Source organism: Neovison vison, chromosome 9 (assembly GCF_020171115.1).
Source record: "Neovison vison isolate M4711 chromosome 9, ASM_NN_V1, whole genome shotgun sequence".
NCBI classification, from domain to species: Eukaryota; Metazoa; Chordata; class Mammalia; order Carnivora; family Mustelidae; genus Neogale; species Neogale vison.
Window position 1 is genome coordinate 35,190,416 of NC_058099.1, and position 23,938 is coordinate 35,214,353.

General features: G+C 36.7%; 1 protein-coding gene across 6 annotated transcripts in view; it reads left to right on the forward strand.

Annotated features, from left to right (window-relative positions):
* RNF38 (ring finger protein 38) overlaps positions 1-23,585 on the forward strand; it is a 144,487-nt gene extending 120,902 nt beyond the window's left edge. For all 6 annotated transcript variants that reach the window (XM_044265352.1, XM_044265349.1, XM_044265350.1 and 3 more), the window contains 9 exons: positions 611-824; positions 7,863-8,030; positions 9,305-9,475; positions 11,737-11,898; positions 12,644-12,750; positions 14,214-14,298; positions 15,876-15,997; positions 18,006-18,105; positions 20,121-23,585. In XM_044265352.1, the coding sequence (XP_044121287.1) occupies positions 611-824; positions 7,863-8,030; positions 9,305-9,475; positions 11,737-11,898; positions 12,644-12,750; positions 14,214-14,298; positions 15,876-15,997; positions 18,006-18,105; positions 20,121-20,183 (1,192 nt within the window). In that variant the 3' untranslated portion in view covers positions 20,184-23,585. The remainder of the gene's footprint in view (positions 1-610; positions 825-7,862; positions 8,031-9,304; positions 9,476-11,736; positions 11,899-12,643; positions 12,751-14,213; positions 14,299-15,875; positions 15,998-18,005; positions 18,106-20,120) is intronic.
* Positions 23,586-23,938: the final 353 nt, after the last annotated feature.

The window sequence follows — 23,938 nt, forward strand, 5'->3', positions numbered from 1 at the left end:
GCTTTTTGAATTGCACTAGTGCTGAGCCATTGTAAAAAGCAGTGGAGGTGAATTGTGGAATTGTAGAGAATGGAAATCTACTCACAATAACAACTTGACAAAATTTGTGTTAAACTACATAGATGACTGAGGTGTAGGGGGAGTAAAAGTGGTTTTCTTCATAACGTCTTTTAAAATTCTGTGTATTATAGGAATATTTATGCTGAAGCTATCTCAATGATTTCCATTTCTAGCATTTACTGAGTTACTATTGTATTTGCAGTTGTAAACAGATGTTCTTCAGTTATGTCTTTTCATTCCAGTGGAATTGCTGATATTCAACTACTTTTGCCTTTACAAAAGGCAGTTTCGTATAATTAAACCAAAAAAAAGACAGTAGTGGGCTATTGATTTCTGATATTTGCAGAGCTGAATACTAATTTTGTAATTTTTTTTAAAAAACGTTGTTTAAATTTGGTTTTAGAGCTGATGGGGAACCAGCGCAATTATTTAATACTCAGACTTTTGCCTTAGCATAAACTGATGTATTGCAAAGAGAGACAACACAGAGTCTTTAGGGATCACAACAGTAAATACTATAATGACTTTCTTGACATTTGCTATATTACAGCCCTCCTGTCAGGCGCCAGAGAGGAAGAAGGGATCGTCTGTCTCGACATAATTCCATTAGTCAAGATGAAAACTATCACCATCTCCCTTATGCACAGCAGCAAGCAATAGAGGAACCTCGAGCCTTCCACCCTCCGAATGTATCTCCCCGTCTGTTACACCCTGCTGCTCATCCACCCCAGCAAAATGCAGTAATGGTTGACATACATGATCAGGTATAGTAACAGAATGTCCAGAAAATACAGATGCTAAAGATTGGTGGCAGTTTATTGAGGTGGTTTTTCATTGTAAATTTCTTTTAATTTTACCTAAAAGGAAGTAATTTTTCCTAAACTGAAGCTGTTTGAGGTAAGATCATTCTTTTTAAATTCTCTGTAGCTTGAAAGAAAGTTGAACTTTAGAAAACTAGGAGCAAGGTTATGAAAGCGCAGAATGCTTTCGTGTATTGGTTGGAAATCACTGATAATAAGTAAGTTTAATAGGAGATAACAGAAAACTGGTGGTTTGAATACACATTTCTGTTTCCTTCTCCTTTCCTGTTTCTTCTGGATAATTCAGTAGGCGCGACAGTTGAGTACATCTTTGTTGGTAGGTTTCCATGGGTCTCCACAGGGATGACAGGTAGATGGCTTATTCCCTTTGTTCCTGCCAGGAGCTGAGGGACTATTTGAGAAGAGGGCTTGTCAGACCGACCCTGAGAGTCAAGACCACAATTGTTTGGATTTCTATGGAGTTTCTGAAGTCGGCAATAAAGTTGCTGAATTTTAAGGATAAGGAAAAATTCGTCTTTCAAATTTGTAGATAGAAATTAGAAAAGGAAGGAAACTCGAACTGGCATTCATTTTTTTCATCTGTAGTAGATGATAGGAAACCATGAAAACACTGTATATTGACAATTGAAAGAAAATATGATCTCTACCAGGCACCATCTTCTGTCAGACATGTTCTATCCTATGTTAAAGAAACAGTTCAAAAGATTGATCATGTAGTAAGAAGTACTAAAAAGAAAAAATTTTCTAGACCACATTCTTTGTGGTCATAATCTGATAAAATTATAAATCATAATTTTAAAAATAATTTTTAAAATGACACTGAAATGTTTGAGGCAAGATTATAATTGAGGAAAATTAAAGGAAATACCATCAAAGTCAGATATGCCTAAAGCTGTTGTCTGAGAAAATTTTATAAACCATCATTATTTATTTTAAAAATAGAAAATAAATGAACTAATTGCTTGAGGAATTAGGGAAAAATTTACAGAGTAAATCAAAAGGAATGAAAAGAATCAATTACCAGGAAATATAATTAAAATTAACAATATAGAAATTTATTAAAAAAGAAGCAGCACAAAACCCAATCCTGGTACTTTGAAAAATTGGTAAGTATAACTAGCGCCTGTGAGCTTGGTTAAGGTGCAAAGAACCAAATAGATAAAGGAAGTAGGAGTGATTTAAAAAAAAAAAAAAAAAGACCTATATCCATACACATAAGAAATATTCAAAGAATTTTCTTCAATTGTAAAATGAAAACACCTATTTCATAAGGGTTGTTGGGAGAATTAAGAGTTAATCTATTCTGAGCACTTAAACTAGTACAAATGGTAAGCACTCAATTATTATTTTGCTGTTAGCTATTGTAAATTTCCTTTTTTTTTTTTTTAAGATTTTATTATCTGACAGAGAGATCACAAGTAGGCAGAGAGACAGACAGAGAGAAAGGGGGAGAAACAGGCTCCCCAATGAGCAGAGAGCCTGAATGCGGGACTCGATCCCAGAACCCTGGGATCATGACCTGAGCCGAAGGCAGAGGCTTAAACCACTGAGCCACCCAGGCACCCGTAAATTTCTTTTAATTTTACCTAATTATAATGAAATTCTGTGTGTAACTGGGGGGACAGAGAAAATACGAAGTTCCTAGAGGGTATTATGCTTAGCGAAATAAGTCGATCCGAGAAAGACAATTATCATATGATCTCCCTGATAGGAGGAAGTTGAGATGCAACATGGCGGGGTTGGGGTAGAAAAAGAATAAATGAAACAAGATGGGATTGGGAGGGAGACAAAACGGTAAGAGACTCTTAATCTCACAAAACAAACAGGGTTGGGAGGGTGGGATAGGGAGAGGGTGGTGGGCTTATGGACATTGGGGAAGGTATGTGCTGTGGTTGGTGAGTGCTGTGAAGTGTGTAAACTTGGCGATTCACAGACCTGTACCCCTGGGGCTAATAATACATCGTATGTTAATAAAAAATTAAAAATTTTTTAAAAAGGAAAAAAAATGAAGGTCCAAAAATTGACCCAACAATAATAGAAAAATGTGAATTACCACATAAGTGTAAAAGCTACTTAGAATTTTACCATTGAAGAGGCACAGTGATAAGATGGCTTCACAGATGATTTTTCCAGTTTGTAAGGAACTGTATATATTATTACATAATAATATACAAATGATTTCAGGCTTTTCTTAAAACCAAAAAACCAATTTTTTCTAATTATTTTATGAAACCTATGTAATTTTAATATCAAAAGTAAAGATAGGGGCGCCTGGGTGGCTCAGTGGGTTAAGCCGTTCGGCTCAGGTCATGATCTCAGGGTCCTGGGATTGAGGCCCGCATCGGGCTCTCTGCTCAGCAGGGAGCCTGCTTCCTCCTCTCTCTCTCTGCCTGCCTCTCTGCCTGCTTGTGATCTCTCTCTGTCAAATAAATAAATAAAATCTTTAAAAAAAAAAAAAAAAGTAAAGATAGTAATCCCCAAAGAACAATAGAACACTCTCAAATACAAAGGAGGATTTTTTAAATAGATGTTCAGAAATACCTAGCAGCATATCAGTAATAATAATAATAATAAAGGTTTATTCCAAATAAGAGGATAGCGTAGTATGGAAATATTCATAGTACATCAACAAATAATAGGAGAAAATAATGATTTTTATCAGAAGATGTTGAAGTCAGTTAAAATTTAATAAAAACTATTAAGAAAGAGCCAAAAGGGAAATTATTTAAATATAATAAGTAAAATTAACAGCAAGTATCCTAATTGGCCAGATGAATCAGCAACTAGAGATGTTTGCTGTCCGTTTCTATTTAATGTTACATTAAAAGTTCTACCAGATAGAATAAGATAATGTAGTGACAGGTATAAAACAGTGAAAGAAATAATTGTATTTTTCTCCTCACTATGTAATTGTAGAAGAAAACACAAGAAACTCTAGTTTTAAAGAATTTAATATGGGGCCCATATGCAGATTAAATGTATAGATGTCTCTAACTTATATCAATCACTTCGTGAATAGATATGGTATATCCATACAGTGAAATAATAATTCACTAAAAGGGGGAGTGAAGTACTAATTCATGCTGTACTACATGGATTAACCTTAAAAATATGCTAAGTAAAGTCAGCCAGCCACAGAAGGCCACATTTATATGAAATGTCTAGAATAGGTTAAATCCATAGAAATGGAAATGAATTGTTTCCAATATTGTTAGGGAGGAAAAGCCAGGACAAAGGAAAGAAAAAGAGTTTGAGAACAAGAAAAGAACAAATAACACCCATCAGTATTTGCAGATGAAATGACCATATGCATAGAAAAGCCCAAAGCATCTTAGATAGGCTATTAATTTAAGAATTGAACAGATTGATTGGTTACCAAAACACCTATAAACAATCAGTTGGGGGCGCCTGGGTGGCTCAGTGGGTTAAGCCTCTGCCTTCAGCTCAGGCCATGATCTCAGGGTCCTGGGATCGAGCCCCATATCGTGCTCTCTGTTCTGCGGGGGGCCTGCTTCTCCCTTCTCTCTGCCTGCCTCTCTGTCTACTTGTGATCTCTCTCTGTCAAATAAATAAATAAAAATAAAATTTAAAAAAAAATCAGTCAGTTGTATATTTCTATACCAGGATCAAACATAATAAAAAAAAACTTTTCAAAGATATATTTACACTAAACAACCAAGATTTTTTTTCATCAGATAAGCTGTGGTGATGAGGGGCGATACAAGTGGCAGTTAACAAACTTAGAGATATTCCAATTAATTGTAAACTATTTTTGGATTCTGATTAAAAATTTGATACTGATGATGCATTGGAATTTTGAACAGAATATTATTTCTAAGGATCTTTCTCCTTTTTTTTTTTTTTTCTTTTTAAAAGAGTTTTATTTATTTGACAGATCAGAAGTGGGCAGAAAGGCAGGCAGAGAGGGGGAGGCAGGCTCCCTGCTAAGCAGAGACCCTGATGCAGGACTAGATCGCAGAACCCTGAGATTGTGACCTGAGCCGAAGGCAGAGGCTTAACCCACTGAGCCACCGAGGTGCCCCAAGGACCTTTCTCTCAGTGGAGTTTGATAATGCTCTTGTGGTTAAGTGTTTGTGTCTTCCAGAAATATGTACTAAAATATTTATTAAAGGATGGGTTCCTGGGATTTGCTTCAACAAAATATAGGAAAAGGAGAAATTGATGGAAATGGATTGGCTGTGGTTTAATGGTTTTGGAGGCTACATAATGAATATGGGGGCTCATTATACTACTGTTGAGTGTATTTGAAATTTTCTGTAATGTTCAAATGAAAAAGTATCATTGAAAAATCAAAATAATACAGAGAAATTATGAAGCAATCTTAATAAAAGATGCCTAAGATTTATGTAGAAGATTATAACACTTTGTTAAGGCAGTAAACCTATCTAAATACTGAAGGTTTGTCTTGTAAACCTTTTTGTAAAAACTGCCTGTTGTCAAAACTGACATTCGGAATATGTAGAAATAGCATAATCTCAAGTAAATTTCCAGGAAGATTTAGGTATAACTTGAAAAGCTGATTCTGTCATTTCTGTGGCATTTTATTAAGGGCCTGGAATTATCTTAGAGTAGGGGAAAGCAGGCTACTGCTGACTGTTTCTGTAGAGTTTTACTGGAATGCAACTATGCTTTCTTATTTATCATCTATGGATGCCTTTTGCAGAGATCAAGTCGCCCACAAGCCTAAAATACTTTCTGGCTCTTTAAGAAATAGTTGGCGGGGCGCCTGGGTGGCTCAGTGGTTTAAGCCACTGCCTTTGGCTCAGGTCATGATCCCAGGGTCCTGGGATCGAGTCACGCATCAGGCTCTCTGCTCAGCGGGGAGCCTGCTTCCTCCTCTCTCTGCCTACTTGTTATCTCTCTCTGTCAAATAAATAAATTCTTAAAAAAAAAAAAAAAAAAAAAAAAGAAAAGAGATAGTTGGCTGATGAGTGCTCTGGTCTAGTTGCTAAGACCAAGTAGTTCTCAGAGTATGTATTAGATCATCTGGCCAGCAACAGCAGCATCACCTACACATTTGTTAGGAATGCAGGTTCTCAGACTATACACTAGACTTACTAAATCAGAAACTCCGGGTATGTCCAGCAACCTGTTGTAACCCAAGTGATTATAATGCCAGAATAATTAAATGGGCTAATGACATAGAACATAAAGCCCAGAAATAAACTCACACATTTATGGATACTTTAGTGATATATGGCTTCAGATGAGTTGGAAGAAGACAGAATTTTTAATTAATAATGCTGGGACAATTGGGTACCCAATTCATCTTCCTAGATACTAATTTCTTTTTTTTTTTTTAAACTTTTCATTTATTTGACAGAAATCACAAGTAGGCAGAGAGGCAGAGAGAGAGAGAGAGCTGGGAAGCAGGCTCCCCACTGAGCAGAGAACCCGATTCGGGGCTCGATCCCAGGACACTGGGATCATGACCTGAGCCAAAGGCAGACCATTAACCCACTGAGCCACCCAGGCGTGCCCCCCTAGAAACCAGTTTCTAATAAGTTAAGTAAAGCAGGGGCGCCTGGGTGGCTCAGTGGGTTAAGCCTCTGCTTTAATGACAAGCGATAGATTTGTATCTCTAATTAAGCTCTAAATGAATGTGACAGAAAACCTGATAGAAAATGGTCAGGTGGACAAAGGATAGTTTACCAAAAAGGAACTCTGAATTGTTAATAAACCTGTCATAAGGGGCACCTGGGTAGCTCAGTGGGTTAAGCCTCTGCCTTCAGCTCAGGTCATGATCTCACGGTCCTGGGATTGAGCCCCTGGGATTGAGCCCCGCATCCGGCTCTCTGCTCAGCAGGGAGCCTGCTTCCCCCACCTCTTTCTGCCTGCAGTTTCTGCCTACGTGTGATCTCTCTGTCAAATAAATAAATAAAATCTTTAAAAAAAAAAAAAAAACAAAAACAAAAACCTGTTATAAGATACGCACCTGCTCTAATCAGAGAATGCAAATTTAAGGCAAGCATGTTAATACTGTTTTTGTTGTTGTTGTTTCCATTCTTCGGGTGGGTAAGCACAATTGTGACACAAGTACATCTACTTTGAGTGGAGATGCTGGAAAATGGTTCCTATTGTTACTGTTAGGATTGTGGCTTACCCAACCATTTACAATACTGTAAAATTCACCCTTTTACCCAGAATCCCTCTGAAATAAATGAAACTACTAGTATTTATGGATATGTATTCAGTGATCTTTTTTTACAGTTGTGTTTGCAGTGGTGAAAGAGTGAAAACAACTTGAATATCCCATTAGCGTATTAGTGATAGGACTGTTAAGTGGGTGTTTCAAAAAGAATGAATTGACTTTAACTCCCTTCAAGACATATCTACAATATTAATTGAAGAAAGTAATTTGCAAGCTATATCTCATTTATGTTAAGGGAAAAAAATTAACATGACAACAATTTGTGGATAATCTGTATATATTCATATGCCTATGGAAAAAAGATGTTGAAGGGTTATATGTTATTAACATTGTTTGCCTCAGGTAGGATAGGAATCAGACTGGCCAAAAGAGAAGGAAATTACTTAACTTTATAAATTCTCCTTCACGTTGTTGTACTAGTTGGATTTAAATTTTTTAAAAAATTTCCTGTTGGATGTGGCTGGGTATTAGAAGATTCAGCTTTCATGTTTCCAAGTTTCCTCAGAAAAGTTTTCTCTATAAAGCAGACGAGAAGAGTTAATACAGCAGTTCATTATTCTCCTGGACTTTTCAAGTCTTTTTGAGGGTCAAGTTGTGTCTTAGTTCTGTGGGTTTTATATACTATTCTTGAAACAGTCAGCTGTCCTATATAGTGATAAAGAATATTCTGGTTGAAGCTATTGGAGAAGTACATTGTCAAACTGTGTAGCTAAGAGAGGAAAATAGAAAGGCCTAGATTTTAATTTTTAATAGTTGATTTCTTATTCAAACACCTGAAGTTCTAAGGTTGCATTTTTCTTTCCTCCTAGCTCCATCAGGGCACTGTCCCTGTTTCTTACACAGTAACAACAGTGGCACCACATGGGATCCCACTCTGCACAGGCCAGCACATCCCTGCTTGCAGTACACAACAGGTCCCAGGATGCTCTGTGGTTTTCAGTGGACAGCACCTCCCTGTCTGTAGTGTGCCTCCTCCAGTAAGTCTGCAATCCCCTTAGAATGGTTAAGTGTGTTCTGTAAGCAAACAGAATTAAAGAGACTGCTCTTTGGAAAAAGCTCTTCATTTTCAAGTAAAAAACGCAATTTTATTGCAATAGGAGTCTCAAAGCATACTTAAAATAACAATTTAATAAAGTTAGCTTTAAAACTTGGTGTATTTTCAAATTATACATATTTGAATATACTGAAGAGAAAGCATGTATCAGCACTGTTTATAATTAAACCTTGATAAAGGTTGGATTAGGGTACTAGCATAGAATATTGAATTTAGTAAGTTAGTCTCAGAGACTTTAGTGATCAACAGTAAGTAATAGCCTCAGCACTTAATAGATTTGACAAGCACTTTGAGTGCTTGGTCTTACTTATTTCTCACTGTAGGAAGCCTGTGGTAACAATGGTATCCCCATTTTCTAGATGATGAAATTAAAAATGACTTAATGTCACAGACAGTTAGTATGAGAGAGCAGTGATTCACACCCACTTCCTTCTGCCTGTTAAGCTCATGTTTTATCCTTTAATCCACCGACCCCCAGTCCAACCTCCTTATTTCACAAATGAGGTCACTGAAATCCAGAGAATTTAAATGACTTGTCTGACTAAGGTTTTCAAAGTAAAGCATTTTCCTGAAACTAAATATAATCCTAATATCCTTATTTGAATGTGAGATTAAAAAGAACACAGAAATACCAACTCTAGTTTAATTTATTAATTTATCCTAACCTTGGTTTCTCAATAATGGATTATGGGATCAATGTGCTAAATTAGCAGACTAAAATATTGAGAGACATAACCTTATTATGTTAATAAGGAACTTAGCTGTGGGTTGGGCTCTTAGTAAATATCAAAATTCCATAAATAAGAAAATTTCTGTAACATTGAAAAGGATAGGTTCTTGGACAGGAAAGCAGTAATATCTGGTTATTCAATCAAGTAGAAAGGAGCTTCCTCCTTTCTAGTGAAAGGTGAAAATGGAGTTTTCACTCCATTTCATAGGTATCAAAAAGCTAAAGAGGAAGTTGGGTGTTTTGACTTATATGCCAGAACTATATAAAATACAGAATAATTACTAGTATTTTACTGATAAATGCAAAAATACGCTATAGTTTCATTGTCAGTGTAGGTCATTAAGATATTTTGGTATGATTTTGAGCGGGATATGGCAATGACATTTCAATCTCAATGTATAGATTTTTAAGAATACATTATTACTAGTTTTATATTAATAAACAACAAATAATGGTTTCTTTTACAGATGCTTCAAGCATGTTCAGTTCAGCACTTACCAGTACCATATGCTGCGTTCCCACCCCTTATTTCTAGTGACCCATTTCTTTTACATCCTCCTCACCTTTCTCCCCATCATCCCCCTCATTTGCCACCACCTGGCCAGTTTGTCCCTTTCCAAACACAGCAGTCACGATCGGTAGGTATCTACTCTTCTGTCTTTAATTTTCAGAGAATGTATAGACCTAAGAGGCAGATTAATTTAATAGATGTTATTTGTTCCCACTTAAAAACTATAATTTAGGCACTCTTCTGGTTCTTAAAAGAATTAGGGAATTCACAGTTACACAAATTAATATAAACATGTTTACCGAAAATTATCTTGGTTTCTTATGTTTTTCTAGTTCTTTTATATGTCTCTTGTATAATTTAAAATTGTTCCTTCATGTCTGCAATCCTTCTGGAAGTAAATCTGAAGAAAAATTCTGTTCTGTTTTTTCCTTTTATGTATTTCTGAAATGGTGGAAAATGAAAGTATTATAAAATAGTTTATTGATACTTGCTATAATAATTACTTTCATTTAGGCAAGTAAAGTAAATTTCTTTGTTTTCTGGGTTTTTTTGAAGTCCCATTTTTCTTCTATATTCTGTTGAAAAGATGAGGTCATCTATTATAATACAGTTAATTTTGTCTTGGGACTGGAATTTAGCTGAGAGGCATATTCTCTTGAGGGGTTGGAGGAGGTATAAGCACAGTAGCAGTGGAACAGGGGCACAGGAAGGAGGCGCAGATGTTTTTTGGACAGGCCAAGTTAACCATCTGAACTATCAGGCATTCAGGGTGAATGGGAAAGAGAACATACAAATGATTAGGGGAAAAGATTTTAAGTCCTGTGAAAGGAACTTGACCATGTATCCTAGAGGAACCTTAACCATCCTTTACCTAGGATTTATGCACCATGCGGGGTCTCAGGTAGAGGAGAACTTAACCTGGATGCTCCTCTGACCGCTATAGAAGCCAATTAGGACAAAAGTTGGGCTTATCCAAAAAGTTAAAACTACTTCTACAAGGAAGTCTTTATTAGAATCATGGCAGGATGATCTTAGCTTCAAGTACCTGAGAATTCAAGGTTAAAACAAATTTTGCCATCACTTATATTTGAGTTTGGTATCCTTTAAAAGGTCCAGTCACATAGCCAGATCACAGCAGCGTAGGTTCACTTGTGTTGTCATAGTGTCAGCAGTTGGGATTTCTCTCAAGCATATATAAGCTCCCAAACTAAAGTGGAATTTTGTTTGAATAGTGAATAATGTGTTGATAATTGTCTAACTGCAGAAGGAAGTTAGACTAACGTTGAAGAATACATGTTCCTAAAGGAGTCAGATACACAAAAATACGTACATAAGTGTTCATAGTAGCATTACTCCTAACATCAAAAGGTGGAAAGAGTTCAAATGTCCCATCAACTGATGCAGTGAAGCAGTGAATCTTTTTCAACTATAAAAAGGAGTGAAGTACTGATACACAAACTACTAAATGATGAGCCTTGAAAACATGCTAAGTGAAAGAAGCCAGACACAAATGACACAAACATATGAAATGTTCCAGGATAGGCAAGTCTGTAGAAATGGGAGGTAGACTGGCAATTATCCAAAGCTTGGGGAGGACTGGAAAAACGGGGTAGTGGACTCCTAATGAGCACAGGTTGGGGGGTGGAGGGATGAAAGTGCTATGGAATTAGATAGTGATGAAGGTCATACAACTCCGGTGAATGTACTTAAATCTATTGTACCCCTTAAATGAATTGTACCCCTTAGCAGGGTGATTTTTTTTTATAGTATGTGAATTATATCTCAGTAAAGCTATTGTCAGGAAGAAACATACTGTATGCTTCGCTTTCCTACATTGTCTCAGTGTTCATAGCATGCTTTTGAAATAGGCAGTGAACCTTTTAGTCCTCTAGATAATACGAGGTTCATATGAAGTTATTTATATAAAAGTCACATGGCTCATTAGTGACAACAGCAAGAGTCTAATACTGAAGCCCATAAGTCTTCTAATACAGCATCATGCCTGCTCCATCTGATCCCACCCATTTAGTCCTGGTTCTGATTTATAAATATACACATGCTCGTTTCATATGTTAAAGTGTCTGAAGATTTTGTGAGGTCAGTGTATTATGACTAAAAAGGAATTTTAACTTCCATATAATTACTTTCCGTCTCCTTTTTTTGAGACATTTCAAGTAGTAAAATGTTTATTGGAAATGTTTTAATGACGTTTCAGAGACTTTACTGTAGTCTGTATGTCCACATGTATAAATTTAGATTTGTATAAATATCAAGAAATAAATGACCTTAAAGGTGTTTGGGGGAGGTTAATTTTTATTATTATGAAACATAATATGTCTAAACACTGGCAGTATATTAATATATTAGTTTACTCTTTTCCTCCCTCAGCCTCTGCAAAGGATAGAAAATGAAGTGGAACTCTTAGGTGAACATCTTCCAGTAGGAGGTTTTACTTATCCTCCATCGGCCCATCCCCCAACATTACCTCCATCAGCTCCTTTGCAGTTCCTAACCCATGATCCTTTGCATCAGGAGGTGTCCTTCGGAGTAGTAAGTTTTCAATCATGTTACTAATCTATTACTTGCTATGATAATTTGTTCTGAGTTCTGTTTCTATATAACTCTGCCTGTTTAGAATTTTAAATGTATTCTTGAAAGCGTTTGGTCGGAAAATTGTATTTAAAACTACACCTAAGTGTTTTTTTTTTTTTTTTAAAGATTTGATTTATATCTAGAGAGGAAGTGAAAGCGGGTGGTGAGGGAGAGGGAGCATAGGGAGAGGGGCAAGCAGACTCCATGCTAAGCTCAGAGCCTGGTGCGGGACTCAATCCCATCATCCTGAAATCATGACCTGAGCCAAAATCAAGTCAGATGCCCAGCTGACTGAGCCACCCAGGTGCCCCAATCACTAAGGAATATACTTAAGTGTATTTTTTTTTTTAAAGATTTTATTTATTTGACAGAGATCACAAGTAGGCAGAGAGGCAGGCAGAGAGAGAGAGGGAGAAGCAGGCTCCCTGCTGAGCAGAGAGCCCGATGCGGGGCTCAGTCCCATGATTTTGAGATCATGACCTGAGCTGAAGGCAGAGGCTTTAACCCACTGAGCCACCCAGGCACCTCTTAAGTGTATGTTTTAACTAGTTGTATTTATGCTAACATTTAATAAATACCAAACGTTAACTTACTTAAATAGTAAGAAATTTTGTAGGTTTTTTAAGAAGACAGACTGTTAGGAAAAATAAGTAGTTAAAAAGGTAGAGTGATCTTAAATTGTTTTAACTTTTTTCCCCTACAGCCTTATCCTCCATTTATGCCTCGGAGGCTCACAGGACGTAGTAGATACCGATCCCAGCAGCCAATACCACCTCCCCCCTATCATCCCAGCTTACTACCATATGTGTTGTAAGTTCTGCTTTTCTCATTGTAGTGAATTCTGAATTTTGATAGCCTTGACATTCTCCTCCTTTTATGAATATCTTCGGTGTGATACATGATTTAGGGTGTGTTAGAGATTTGTTTTTATGTAATGTTAAGGGATTGGACTGGGAGACTGTGTAAGGGTGGAATAAAGAGAAGAGCCAAGAACAAGGGAGAAGTGGGAGAGGAAGAAATTCGTGAGCCAGAAAATAGGTCAGAAGATTTAAAAAATAAATCAAAAAGTAGAAAAGTTTACAATTTTGCCTCTCTTAAAGCTGTCATCACTAGCCACCTTTGAATATCCAGCTTTTTAAATTAAGATTTTATTATTTATTTGAGAGAGAGAGCACTCATGTGTGCATGTGCATGTAGCAGGGAGGGGCAGAGGAATAGGGAGAAGCAGACTCCACACCAACCAGAGAGCTCATTGTGGGGCTTGATCCCAGGACTCTGGGATCATGACCTGAGCCGAAGGCAGATGCTTCACTGACTGAGGCATCCAGGGGCCCCGCATATGTTTTGATGTTGCTGCTTTCCAAAGGAAAGAGGTCAGAGAAGTTATTTCTGTGCCTTAGAAATACTGTTAGGATTAAGTTTGTAACAGATGCCCAAGTGTTACACATGATAGTTTTTAATTTGTCTCTCACGTAGTGAAGTTCAGAAGTGGGCAGTTCAGGGATTGTTGGCCCAATAATTAAGGAATGGTTCTACCATATTCAAAGTTTTTTGGCTTTCTCTACATGAATGAAGATGGCTCCTCGGGTTCTAGCCATTATATCTACACTCCAACTAGCAAAAATGAAAATGGATCTCTCTGCCTTCCTGCCTAGTTTCCACTGGCCAGAATTCAGTTTCAAGTCTATAATTACCTTCTAAGAAGACTAGGAAATGTTTTTATACAGAGGGCAAGGCTCCTATACCACACACTATTTTGATAATTGTAGCTGTATTAGAAGTCTTAAAAGTCAGATAATATCAGAACTTGGCTCTTAAAATTATTTGAAGTCTTACGTGATCCATGTAAAGTTGAAAATCAGCAAATCGGTTTCTACTAAAATACAGTTTGCTGGGATTTTGGTAGGGGTTGCATTAAATTTATAGATCAATTTTGGAAGAGAATTGATATCTTCTAGTCTGCATAACATATTTCTCTATTTGTTAATTTAAAAAAATATTCCTGGTGGTAGTATTTTTAATTTTTAATTATATAGGTCTTGCACATGTTTTGTTAATTTATAATCCCTAATATTTCATGTTTTTTATGCTGTTGTGAGTTGTATTTTTTTAATGTCAGTTTTATTGCTAGTAAAGTCCTTTTCTTTAAAGGGTTGCCACTGATTAACACTGACCATTCTTTATTCTTTTAGCATTAACCTTGTTCTTCCCATTCTGTTCATTGAAGTAGTGTACCAGTGTATCAATATTAGTGTTGGTTGTTTTCTCTACAGATCAATGCTTCCAGTGCCACCTGCAGTGGGCCCAACTTTCAGCTTTGAATTGGACGTGGAAGATGGAGAAGTAGAAAATTATGAGGTTAGTAGGTAAACTGTGAGTTTGTTTGGGTAGAGTTATATGCATAAGACGTATTCTACTCATTCACCTAATTAAACATGCATTTGATAAATCCTTTGTGTGTTTCACAACATGAATATATGAAAAAAGTGGTCCGCATCCTTGGGATATTTCTACATGTACCACATGGCTATGATAAGAAGATAGGCTTGGTGCTATATTAGAGTTACATAAAATGCCTTTGAGAGAATGTAGGTGGCAAAACAGTGAATTGTGATTTGGTGTGAAAAGATTTTTTGGAAGCACAAGTGTTTGAGCTGGTTCCTAATGGATGGAAAAAGAGCAGCTTCATGCATGAGATTGAGAGGTAGGGAAGTGCCAGATATTCTTGAGGCATGGCATGCACTTGGTGGCTTAAGTGAAAAGGAGAAAATAGAGATTTGATTGAAAATCTCAGCTGGCTGTTGAGTATGTGTGCCCTGCTAGAGACATAATTTTCACTGTTGGGAGGAAGGAGCTGCTAAATGTTTTGGTTCTGATGGCATCAGGTTCTACCTTTAAGAGTCAAAACTGCTAGTAGCATAAAGGAATAGATGGGAATGGTTAGACATAGTGGGAGTAAAACTTACTAAATAGGTTGGCCAAATTATAGGACCATGCAATTCTGAACTATGGGAACTGTAAATATAAAAGAGTAGCTCTTAAGAGACTTTTTTCTTTATTCTTCAAGTTTTTAAAATGTGGTTTAATTTGAGAGACTTAACGCTAGAATCAGCAGGAATTGATCGCCAAATGGTTTGTGGTAGTGTTGGGTGTGCACAGGGGGCTTGCAGAAGAAGATGCTCTGCAAAAAAGATCGCAGTAGTTCATGAAGAAGGCAGAATAAAAGAAGATAGCAGGTCAAGTAGCTTATATTTTCCATACTTATATAATTTTATATATAATATATAAAATAATATATTACTTGAGGTTACGAATGGGAGGTGCAGTTTAGGGGTTGAATGGCAACTTTGTATTGTTGATTGTAAGTGACAATGACTTTTTTTTTTTTTTTTTTTAATACTAGTTGAACCTTTGTCATTCCAGCTTTACTTAGTCTCTCTACAATGTGAATAGAACCTAGGGATAGGGAAGAGACAAACATACACACACAATCTTAAAGCACCTTTGGTGGTTTTTTTTTTTTCTTCTTCTTTTTTTTAAAACACACATGGAAGAGATCAGGCCAAATACTATATTCTTCTGTAGTTTTCAAAATGCTATTATGTCATTTTCCTTCTACCTTATAATCACACTGCACTGTCCTTTGGACTCCAGTTCCAGATTTCTAGAGAGAGAAAGGGGCTGTATAATAATTTCCTGGTTTTGTTTCTACACTGATGATGTCGGTTTCGTGCAGAGGAGTTGGTTATCCTTTAGGTATTGTATACTAAAATTAAGTCATAAGTCATGTTGCTGAAGAGGACAGCTCCTTGTTGAATAGATCATGTACCCATCAGTGGAAAAAACAGTGATACCATCCCAACATAAGAAAAATATTTTGGGATGCCTGGGTGGCTCAAAGAGAGATGAAAATTGGCTCCTTTTTCCCTTTCTAGGCCCTATTAAACCTGGCAGAGCGACTGGGAGAGGCTAAGCCTCGAGGACTGACTAAAGCAGATATTGAACAACTTCCTTCTTACCGGTTCAATCCTAACAATCACCAGTCAGAACAGACTTTGTAAGTACATTTTTCCGACATCACTCAGATATTTCCTTTTCTACCTTTATAAAATAAAAGCTTGAGAGTCAAAGATAACTTGATAAAGATAAATAGTCTCTATTGCATACTCCAGGCCTGTCCTGTTCAGTAAGGTAGCCACTAGTCACGTGAGGCTGTTTAAATTAAATAAAATTAAGTTTCTTTATTGCACTCAACTAATGAGTCTGTTGTTAGAAGATGTAGAACATTTCTGTCTCTAACAGTTCTGTTCAACAGTCCTGTTCTAGATTTTTAGGTTGCCTAGAAATTTTATGGTTTCTATTTCTAACTTCAAAATATTTTATATGAGATTGAAGAGCTTGTACATGTAAAAGTTGAGGTTTTTACATAAATATTCTCCTCATTATAGTATCTTTAAGGACAACTTTATGGAGATACAATTCACATGCAAAGTATGTAATCAGCGGTTTTTAATATATTCATAGAGTTTTGTGACCTTCAAATTTGCAGTCTTCAAATTCAAAAGTCCACTATTTCTTCACACAAAAAAAAAAAACCTCTTACCTTCTAGCAGCCACTTTCCATTTTTCCCCAACCCTATCTATTCCAGCATAGCTTTTCACTAATTTACTTTTTTACCTCTGCAGCTCTGCCTGTCCTGGACATTTCACATTAATGAGATCATACAGTGTATGCTCTTTTATGTATGGCTTCTTAAACTTAGCATAATGTGTTCAAGGTCCATTATGTTGCTTGTATCAGTACTTCATGCCTTTTTATGGCCAAATAATATTCTCTCATAAGGATAACACCAAATATTGCTTATCCTCTTCCTCAGTTGATGGGATGTTTGGGTTGTTTTCTTGTTTTGATTAGTATTAATAATACTGCTATGAATATTTGTGTACAGAATTTTTCTGTCGATATGTTTTCATTCCTCTTGGGTATCTGATAGATCATATGGTAGCTTTGTTTAACCTTTTTTAAAAAAAAGTTTCTGTTTATTCATTTATTTAAGTAGTCTCTGCACCCAACATGGGACTCAAACTGACAACCCTGAGATGAAGAGTCATGTGCTCTTCTGACTGATCGAGACAGATGTCTTTGTTTAACCTTTTGAGAACTTCCAATTTTGTCCAAAATGGATACACCATTTTACATTCCTACCAGCAGTATGTAAAGTTTCTCCATATCCTCTCCAGTGCTTATTCTGTTTTGATTCTAGCTGTTCTAGTGGGAGTGTGGTGGTATCTTACTAAGTTTATCTCCATTTCCCATATGGCTAATGATGTTGGACTATTTTACTATGCTTATTGGCCACCTGTGTATTTTTTTTGGAGAAATGTCTATTAACATCCTTTGTCCATTTTTAAATTGTTTTTTTTTTATTATTGAGTTGTAGAGATTATTTATATGTTATACATACAAGTTGTTCCCTTATAAGATACGATTTTCAAAAATAACCTCCCGATTTGTAAGTTGTCTTTGCATTTTCTTGATGGTGTTTTTTGAAGCACAATTTTTTTTAATGTTCGATTTATCTACTTTTTTTGTTTCTTGTGCTTTGGTGGTGTTTCTGCTAAACCATTGCTTATTCCAAGGTCATGAAGATTTACCTCTATGTTTTCTTCTAGCAGTTTAATAGTTTTCAGCTCCTAATTTAGGCCTTTGTTATACTTTTCAGTTAATTTTTGTATATCATGTGAGGTAGGGGTCCAACTTCATTCTTTTTGTATATGGATGTCTGATTGTTTCAATACCATTTGTTGAATATTACTAGTGTCTTCAGTATTAAGACTAGCTTGGATGTTTAACCAGTTTTCATGATGATCTCTCCATAAAGTGAAACATTCTAAGTGTCTTAATATCATGATTTTTTCAGGATATTGATAAATTATTTTGTCTTGAAATTTAAGTGACAGTTTGAAAAGTGAGATGATAAATGGTTTTTCTAGGTTTCATTAGTCATAACAAAATAGAAAACCACTTAGATTTATGGTTAAACGATCTTTTTTGCTTTTTTTAGGTGTGTAGTATGCATGTGTGATTTTGAGTCAAGGCAGCTACTTAGAGTTTTACCCTGTAACCACGAGTTCCATGCCAAGTGTGTCGACAAATGGCTTAAGGTAAAGTGATGGCATCTGTGAAGAGAATAACATTGAATTTTCTTTTTTGTTGACCACAGTTTTATGGAAAGTAAGTCCCTTGTTCTGGTGGAGGATGGATAAGGAGATAAAATTTTCAGTGATGTCTGTAAATAGAAAAGGCCAGTAAAATTAACTAGAGTCATCAATGTGGGAATAACTGCAAACCTTAAAAATAGGTGCTCTTCAATCATAGTATATCCTTTCTAGTGGTATGTATAAGGATGAGTTCTGAACTTGTTGGTCCAGTTTCCTCTAAGAGTTTAGAAGGGACTTCCTTTGTTAGAAATTTACATAGGATGGGGCGCCTGGGTGGCTCAGTGGGTTAAAGCCTCTGCCTTTGGCCTAGGTAATGATCCCAGGGTCCTGGGATTGAGCCCTCCATCGGGCTCTCTGCTCAGCGGGGAGCCTGCTTCCTCCTCTCTCTCTGCCTGCCTCTCTGCCTAGTTGTGATCTCTGTCAGGTAAATAAATAAAAGTCTGGCGGGGGACGGGGGGGAAGAAATTTACATGGGAAATGAACCACTAGTGCATTTATTTATTTATTTATTTAAGATTTTATTTATTTATTTGACAGAGATCACAAGTAGGCAGAGAGGCAGGCAGGGGTGGGGGAAAGCAGGCTCCCTGCTAGGCAGAGAGCCTGATGGCAGGGCTTGATCCCAGGACCCTGAGATCATGACCTGAGCTGAAGGCAGAGGCTCAACCCACTGAGTCACCCAGGCGCCCCCACTAGTGCTTATATTTAATCCTGATCATTTTTCTGTTCTGTAGGTATGAAAAACCCAAAGGACATAAATTCCATATTTTGTACTGATAGAATAAAAATATGATGCAGTAAAACAATTTTAAAAGGGTCAACTTTATTATTTTTTTAAGAGTATTCTGATTAGGAGATAAGACCAGTGATTTAGATAAGGTCACATTTTGGTGAGCAAGACAGATGAGTTAAAACAGAATTAGTCCTCTGTATGAGCACAGAGGAAGGGTGCCCAGTTTAGCTCAAGCCAAATCCAGAAGGCAGAGTCTTAACTTTTTAAAAAAGTATTATAATTGCATGGCCCTGCTGTGTAGAACAGAGATGGATAAGAAAATAGCAGATCATATATGGCTGATTTCAAGAGTGGCAAGAGAAGAGATATTCAAAGATAGGGCCAGTGACTGGCTTATTGTGAAGTCACAATGTGTGTGAAGGAGTGTGGACTTGATCCTGGAAATGATGTGGAAGCCTATGACTGAGATTGTATTTTAAGAAGATGACTGGAGAATGGAAAAGGAGAGATATTTCTGAGAGACTTTGAGAAGGAATGGTGATGTTCTGGGCTAGACAAAAAGGAATACTGGCAATTGGATGAAAAGAAGAGAACTGATTTGAGAACTATTATAATGTACAGCTGGGAGTATTGGATGAATAAAGTGTTTTAGAAAGAGAGCAGGTGATACTTAGTTTTGTGGCTTTGGCAACTCAAAGAAAAGTAGTGCCATTTGTTGAGAGGGCATTTTAAGCTAGTTACTAAGTCTTTCTGAACTGGTGATAGGTAATCTTGTCTGTATGTTGAAACAGACATAATTAAAAGCAGTCATTCATCGGCTGCTAAGTCTTTGAGTTTGTGGTGGTTTTTTTTTAAGATTTTATTTATTTATTTGGCAGAGATCACAAGTAGGCAGAGAGAGAGGGGGAGGCAGGCTCCCTGCTGAGCAGAGAACCCGATGCAGGGCTCGATCCAGGACCCTGAGATCATGACCTGAGCGGAAGGCAGAGACTTTAACCCACTGAACCACCCAGGTGCCCCTGCAGTGTATTTTTTTTTTTAAAGAGATGAAATGATTGCTTTGTATCTTTTTAAAGGAATAAATATTGTAAAAACTATGTGGGAAATAAAAATAGCTCATTGGCGTGCTCGCTTCGGCAGCACATATACTAAAAATAGCTCATTGTGTATAACATGTTACATTGGAAAATCACAGTTCAGACATATTTTTTCTTTTGTGTTTTAGGCAAATCGTACTTGCCCAATCTGCCGAGCTGATGCTTCAGAAGTGCATCGGGATTCAGAATGACCAACCTAAGAGCACAAATTTAGTTTGGGTGTTCCTCATCACATGTATATACGGACTATCCATTGAACTTAATCTGTGTGGCTTCCAGCCCTCCCTTTACCAAAAGGGTCAATGGACCTTTCTTTGCACTGTGTGACTTAATCAACTATAAAAGCTTACAATTAGTCTTCACAATTATGGGATTGTTATACTAACCGTGTGATTGGAACTCCAAAGACTTTTTCTTTAGCTTAATTTTGTGTGTGCACTAACATTCCCTGGTTTTTGTGTGATCATTCCGAGTGTTGCTGCAAGATTACAGTGGACGTGATCTTTTAGCATGTGCTTTTATAAAAAGTGGTAGCTCCAGATGATATAGCAATCTACCTTATATAGAGCCTTCAGAAACTGTGAGTGGAAATGAATGCAGCGTATGACTGTTGGTGATAAATGTATCTGTGTGTGAGAGAGAGAGTGCGCAACTACTTGTGTGAGGGCATGGTAGCTAACGTGTGTATGAGATCCTATATACCAGCATGTACCAAGAATGTGTGTGTAGTTTTAATTATGCTGCAATGTATAATCTGGTGTGTTATTTAAACAGCACTAGTACTGTACACTGGTTTTTTCCCTTGTGTTTGCTGTTGCACACTGATTGCTAAGGGTGCATCAATGATAAGCATTGAATACTCCATCCCTTCCCTCCCAGTGAATGGAATGAGAAAAGCCTTCTTCCTTTGCTTCAGGCAGCTGTCACCTTCTCTTTGTTGGTGGTCCCAAGGGGTCACTTAAGAAAAAAAGTGTAACAGATTTCTCACTCCATGAACCTGATTTTTTGATTCTGTTGTGAAAAAAAAAATTTTTTTAATCTCCAACTTACTGTTTCCAAAAAGAAGGTGCAATATCATACATCATCAGTTAGCAATATTAGCATTTCAATCAGTGATTTGAATGTTGATACTTTCTTGTTTTTTCCTTTACATTTCCAGTAAGTTTCTTACAGGAAGTTACCTGTGATTTTTTTTTTTTCTTTAGTGTTTAGGTTTGTAGTCTATTCTGAAGATTTTTGAGTAATATATTTCTAAGAATATCGCAGGACCCATTTTCTCACCTCCTTTACTTCCACCAGAACAAAATCTGTTAGCTTATTCAGCTTGACTTTTGATATATTCTTTGTTAAGCGCTCATAGGCAACTAAATTCTTTTAAGAAATTCTGTTTCTGTTTGTACTGATTCGCCTGCCAACCTCCAATTCTGAAAGTTGTCTGGTTCTTCCCTCAGTAAATGTGCTTCTCATGGAAACCCTCATTTCCAGGATGGATCAAGTGCTGTGACAGCTCGAATTCATAGACCTGATGTGCTTTGATGTTTTATTGCTTTTTAAAAATTTTGTTTGAATGAGAAAAATTTACTATAACAGGTCCAGAATACTTGCAGTATAAATGAAGATTTGATTTTTGTATAAAAAATAATGCTGTAAAACAGGAATTGACCTTCATTTAGTTGATCTGAAATAATACATAGCTGTGTGGGGTTTTTTTTAATAGGTCCATTGAGCATCATCTAGATTGTTTAAAGTCATTTTTCCAGCAGTGTTTTGGTTCCTCCCTCGTTCTTTCATTGTCTTCAGCCTTGTCTGCCTCTTCCTGCAGTTGAGGTCATTGCTTTGTTTGCAGTAATGCAAGCTGCCTAATCCCAGTCAGAACTGTGATGACTTGCTGCCAGCCTCACTCAGCTTTCAGTTGGCTCTGTGTCCGTTTTCTACTCAGACAGTGTTAACTCCTTGTTACTGCCATGCTACTTGCCTTCCCTGAAGTCTCTATAAGCTCATCCCAGCTTAGAGTTCAGTAAAGTCAGTTCTCACAGAAGCACAATTTTGCCCTTTTCAAGACACTGTTGCCTCTATCTAGTCAGACAGGTAGGATTTTGCATACTTTCTGTTTGCCCCAGTAATTGTCAGTGCATCAGAAATACATCTCAACAGTGCTAAAGTGCACATGTTACTTTTCAATCATTAGGATATTCCCCACCTGTTTCTGATGAATAAAAAGTGTGTTGAAGACCAAAATTATTGGCGTAATAATCAGCTACATTACAAATCACGTATAGTTTGATCTTTATTTTTTTTAAGTATAAAAAATCATGTTTAAAATGGCAAAAGCCCATCTTATACATAGACTCTTTTATATAGCTGCAAAAAATTTATATCTGTACAGATCTAACATAACACTACTACACTCAGTATTCATTTTATTGAAGCATGAAAGTAAAGCACTTTTTCTAATTTATATAGATACCTAATTAACAAGGCACATTGTACTAATGACTAGGAAAAGTAGCTCTTTTGTCCCTCCTTCTGACAATGAATTCTTGTCATAATATCCCTTTTCCAGCAAATTTTTGAGAGGCAGTTGGCAATTTAGGAGGCAGCAGGGTCTATTTTGGTAAAATTCTGAAGTAATATTGCACTTTTGTGACCGATCTCTCTTTGGGAATGTCTTTCTTTGCATGGGGCCCTTGGAGATGTGTACGGATTTGCTTATTAAGTGGCTAGTGTGTATTAGGAGCATATATGCATGTGTTCTGAACCAGCTCAGACTAGCCACAATGAGCGGCTTTATGGCTAACAAGAAAGAATAGTTGCTTCGTGCCCAGCTGTTGTCATCTTGAGCGATGCACCAGATAGCAGGCAGATGTTGGTTTGTTGCCTTCTTCCTCTTTTCTCCTAAAACAGTATTGGCTTTACCACCTTAACTCTGCTGTGGGGTTTTCATTTTGTGTTGTTTTGCATGAATTACCATCTTTGAATTTTCTTCCATCCACCCCCCCCCCCCGCCCATCCCCATAGAACAAAACAAAAAAACAAGTCAAGGCCTCCAGGTATCAAGATCTCATTAGGATTTTCTGTCCTGAATTTTTTTGAGCAAAATCTGGAAAATGTGAAAGCATATTTAGATTTTATACACTCTCTGAAATGGGATTTATTAAGATTCTTAAATTGGGCCTCTTCTAGTATTTTGAATGAGATCTACCAACTCAAAGAGAATATTTTTCACAGATATCTTTAGGCCTTCATTAAAAAGCTAGTTTCCCCCCTGTGGTACATTTGGTTACCTCATTTTGCTGTTTGTTTCAGATTATGAAAGCTTACAGGGGTGTTTTTTGGAATCATTTGCTGAGTCATTTCCTCAAATCATATTCCATTGTATCAGTTAACATATAGTTTTAAATGTACGTATTATAAATATCTGTAACCAAATCATTTGAAGGCTTGATAAATTTTTAACAAAGTTTGTACATTTTTTATGAAAGTTACTAGTAATGCTTTACTAAGTAGTGCAATGAATTTTTATTTTTAATCCCTGTGCCCAATTTTGGAGTTGAGAGGGTTGTTGGTAATAAATGTATGATGTACACCTAAAACATTTTGTTGCGTTTCGTGTTACTGTGTTAGGGAAACGGTGGGGTTGTATGTGCTTGAAGGGAGGGTTGTAGGGAAATTCCTGCAGGAAGATGGACCTGTTGAGCTATTTGCACCTATATTTAATTTTTAGGCTATAATACAGATTTTTACTGTATTTTTAATCATCCTAGAAACACAAAAAATTAGCATTATAATATACAGAACAGAATTCTGTTCTTTAAAAAGCCAAAATAGGGGCGCCTGGGTAGCTCAGTGGGTTAAAGCCTCTGCCTTTGGCTCGGGTCATGATCCCAGGGTCATGGGATCTAGCCCCACATCGGGCTCTCTGCTCAGCAGGAAGCCTGCTTACTCC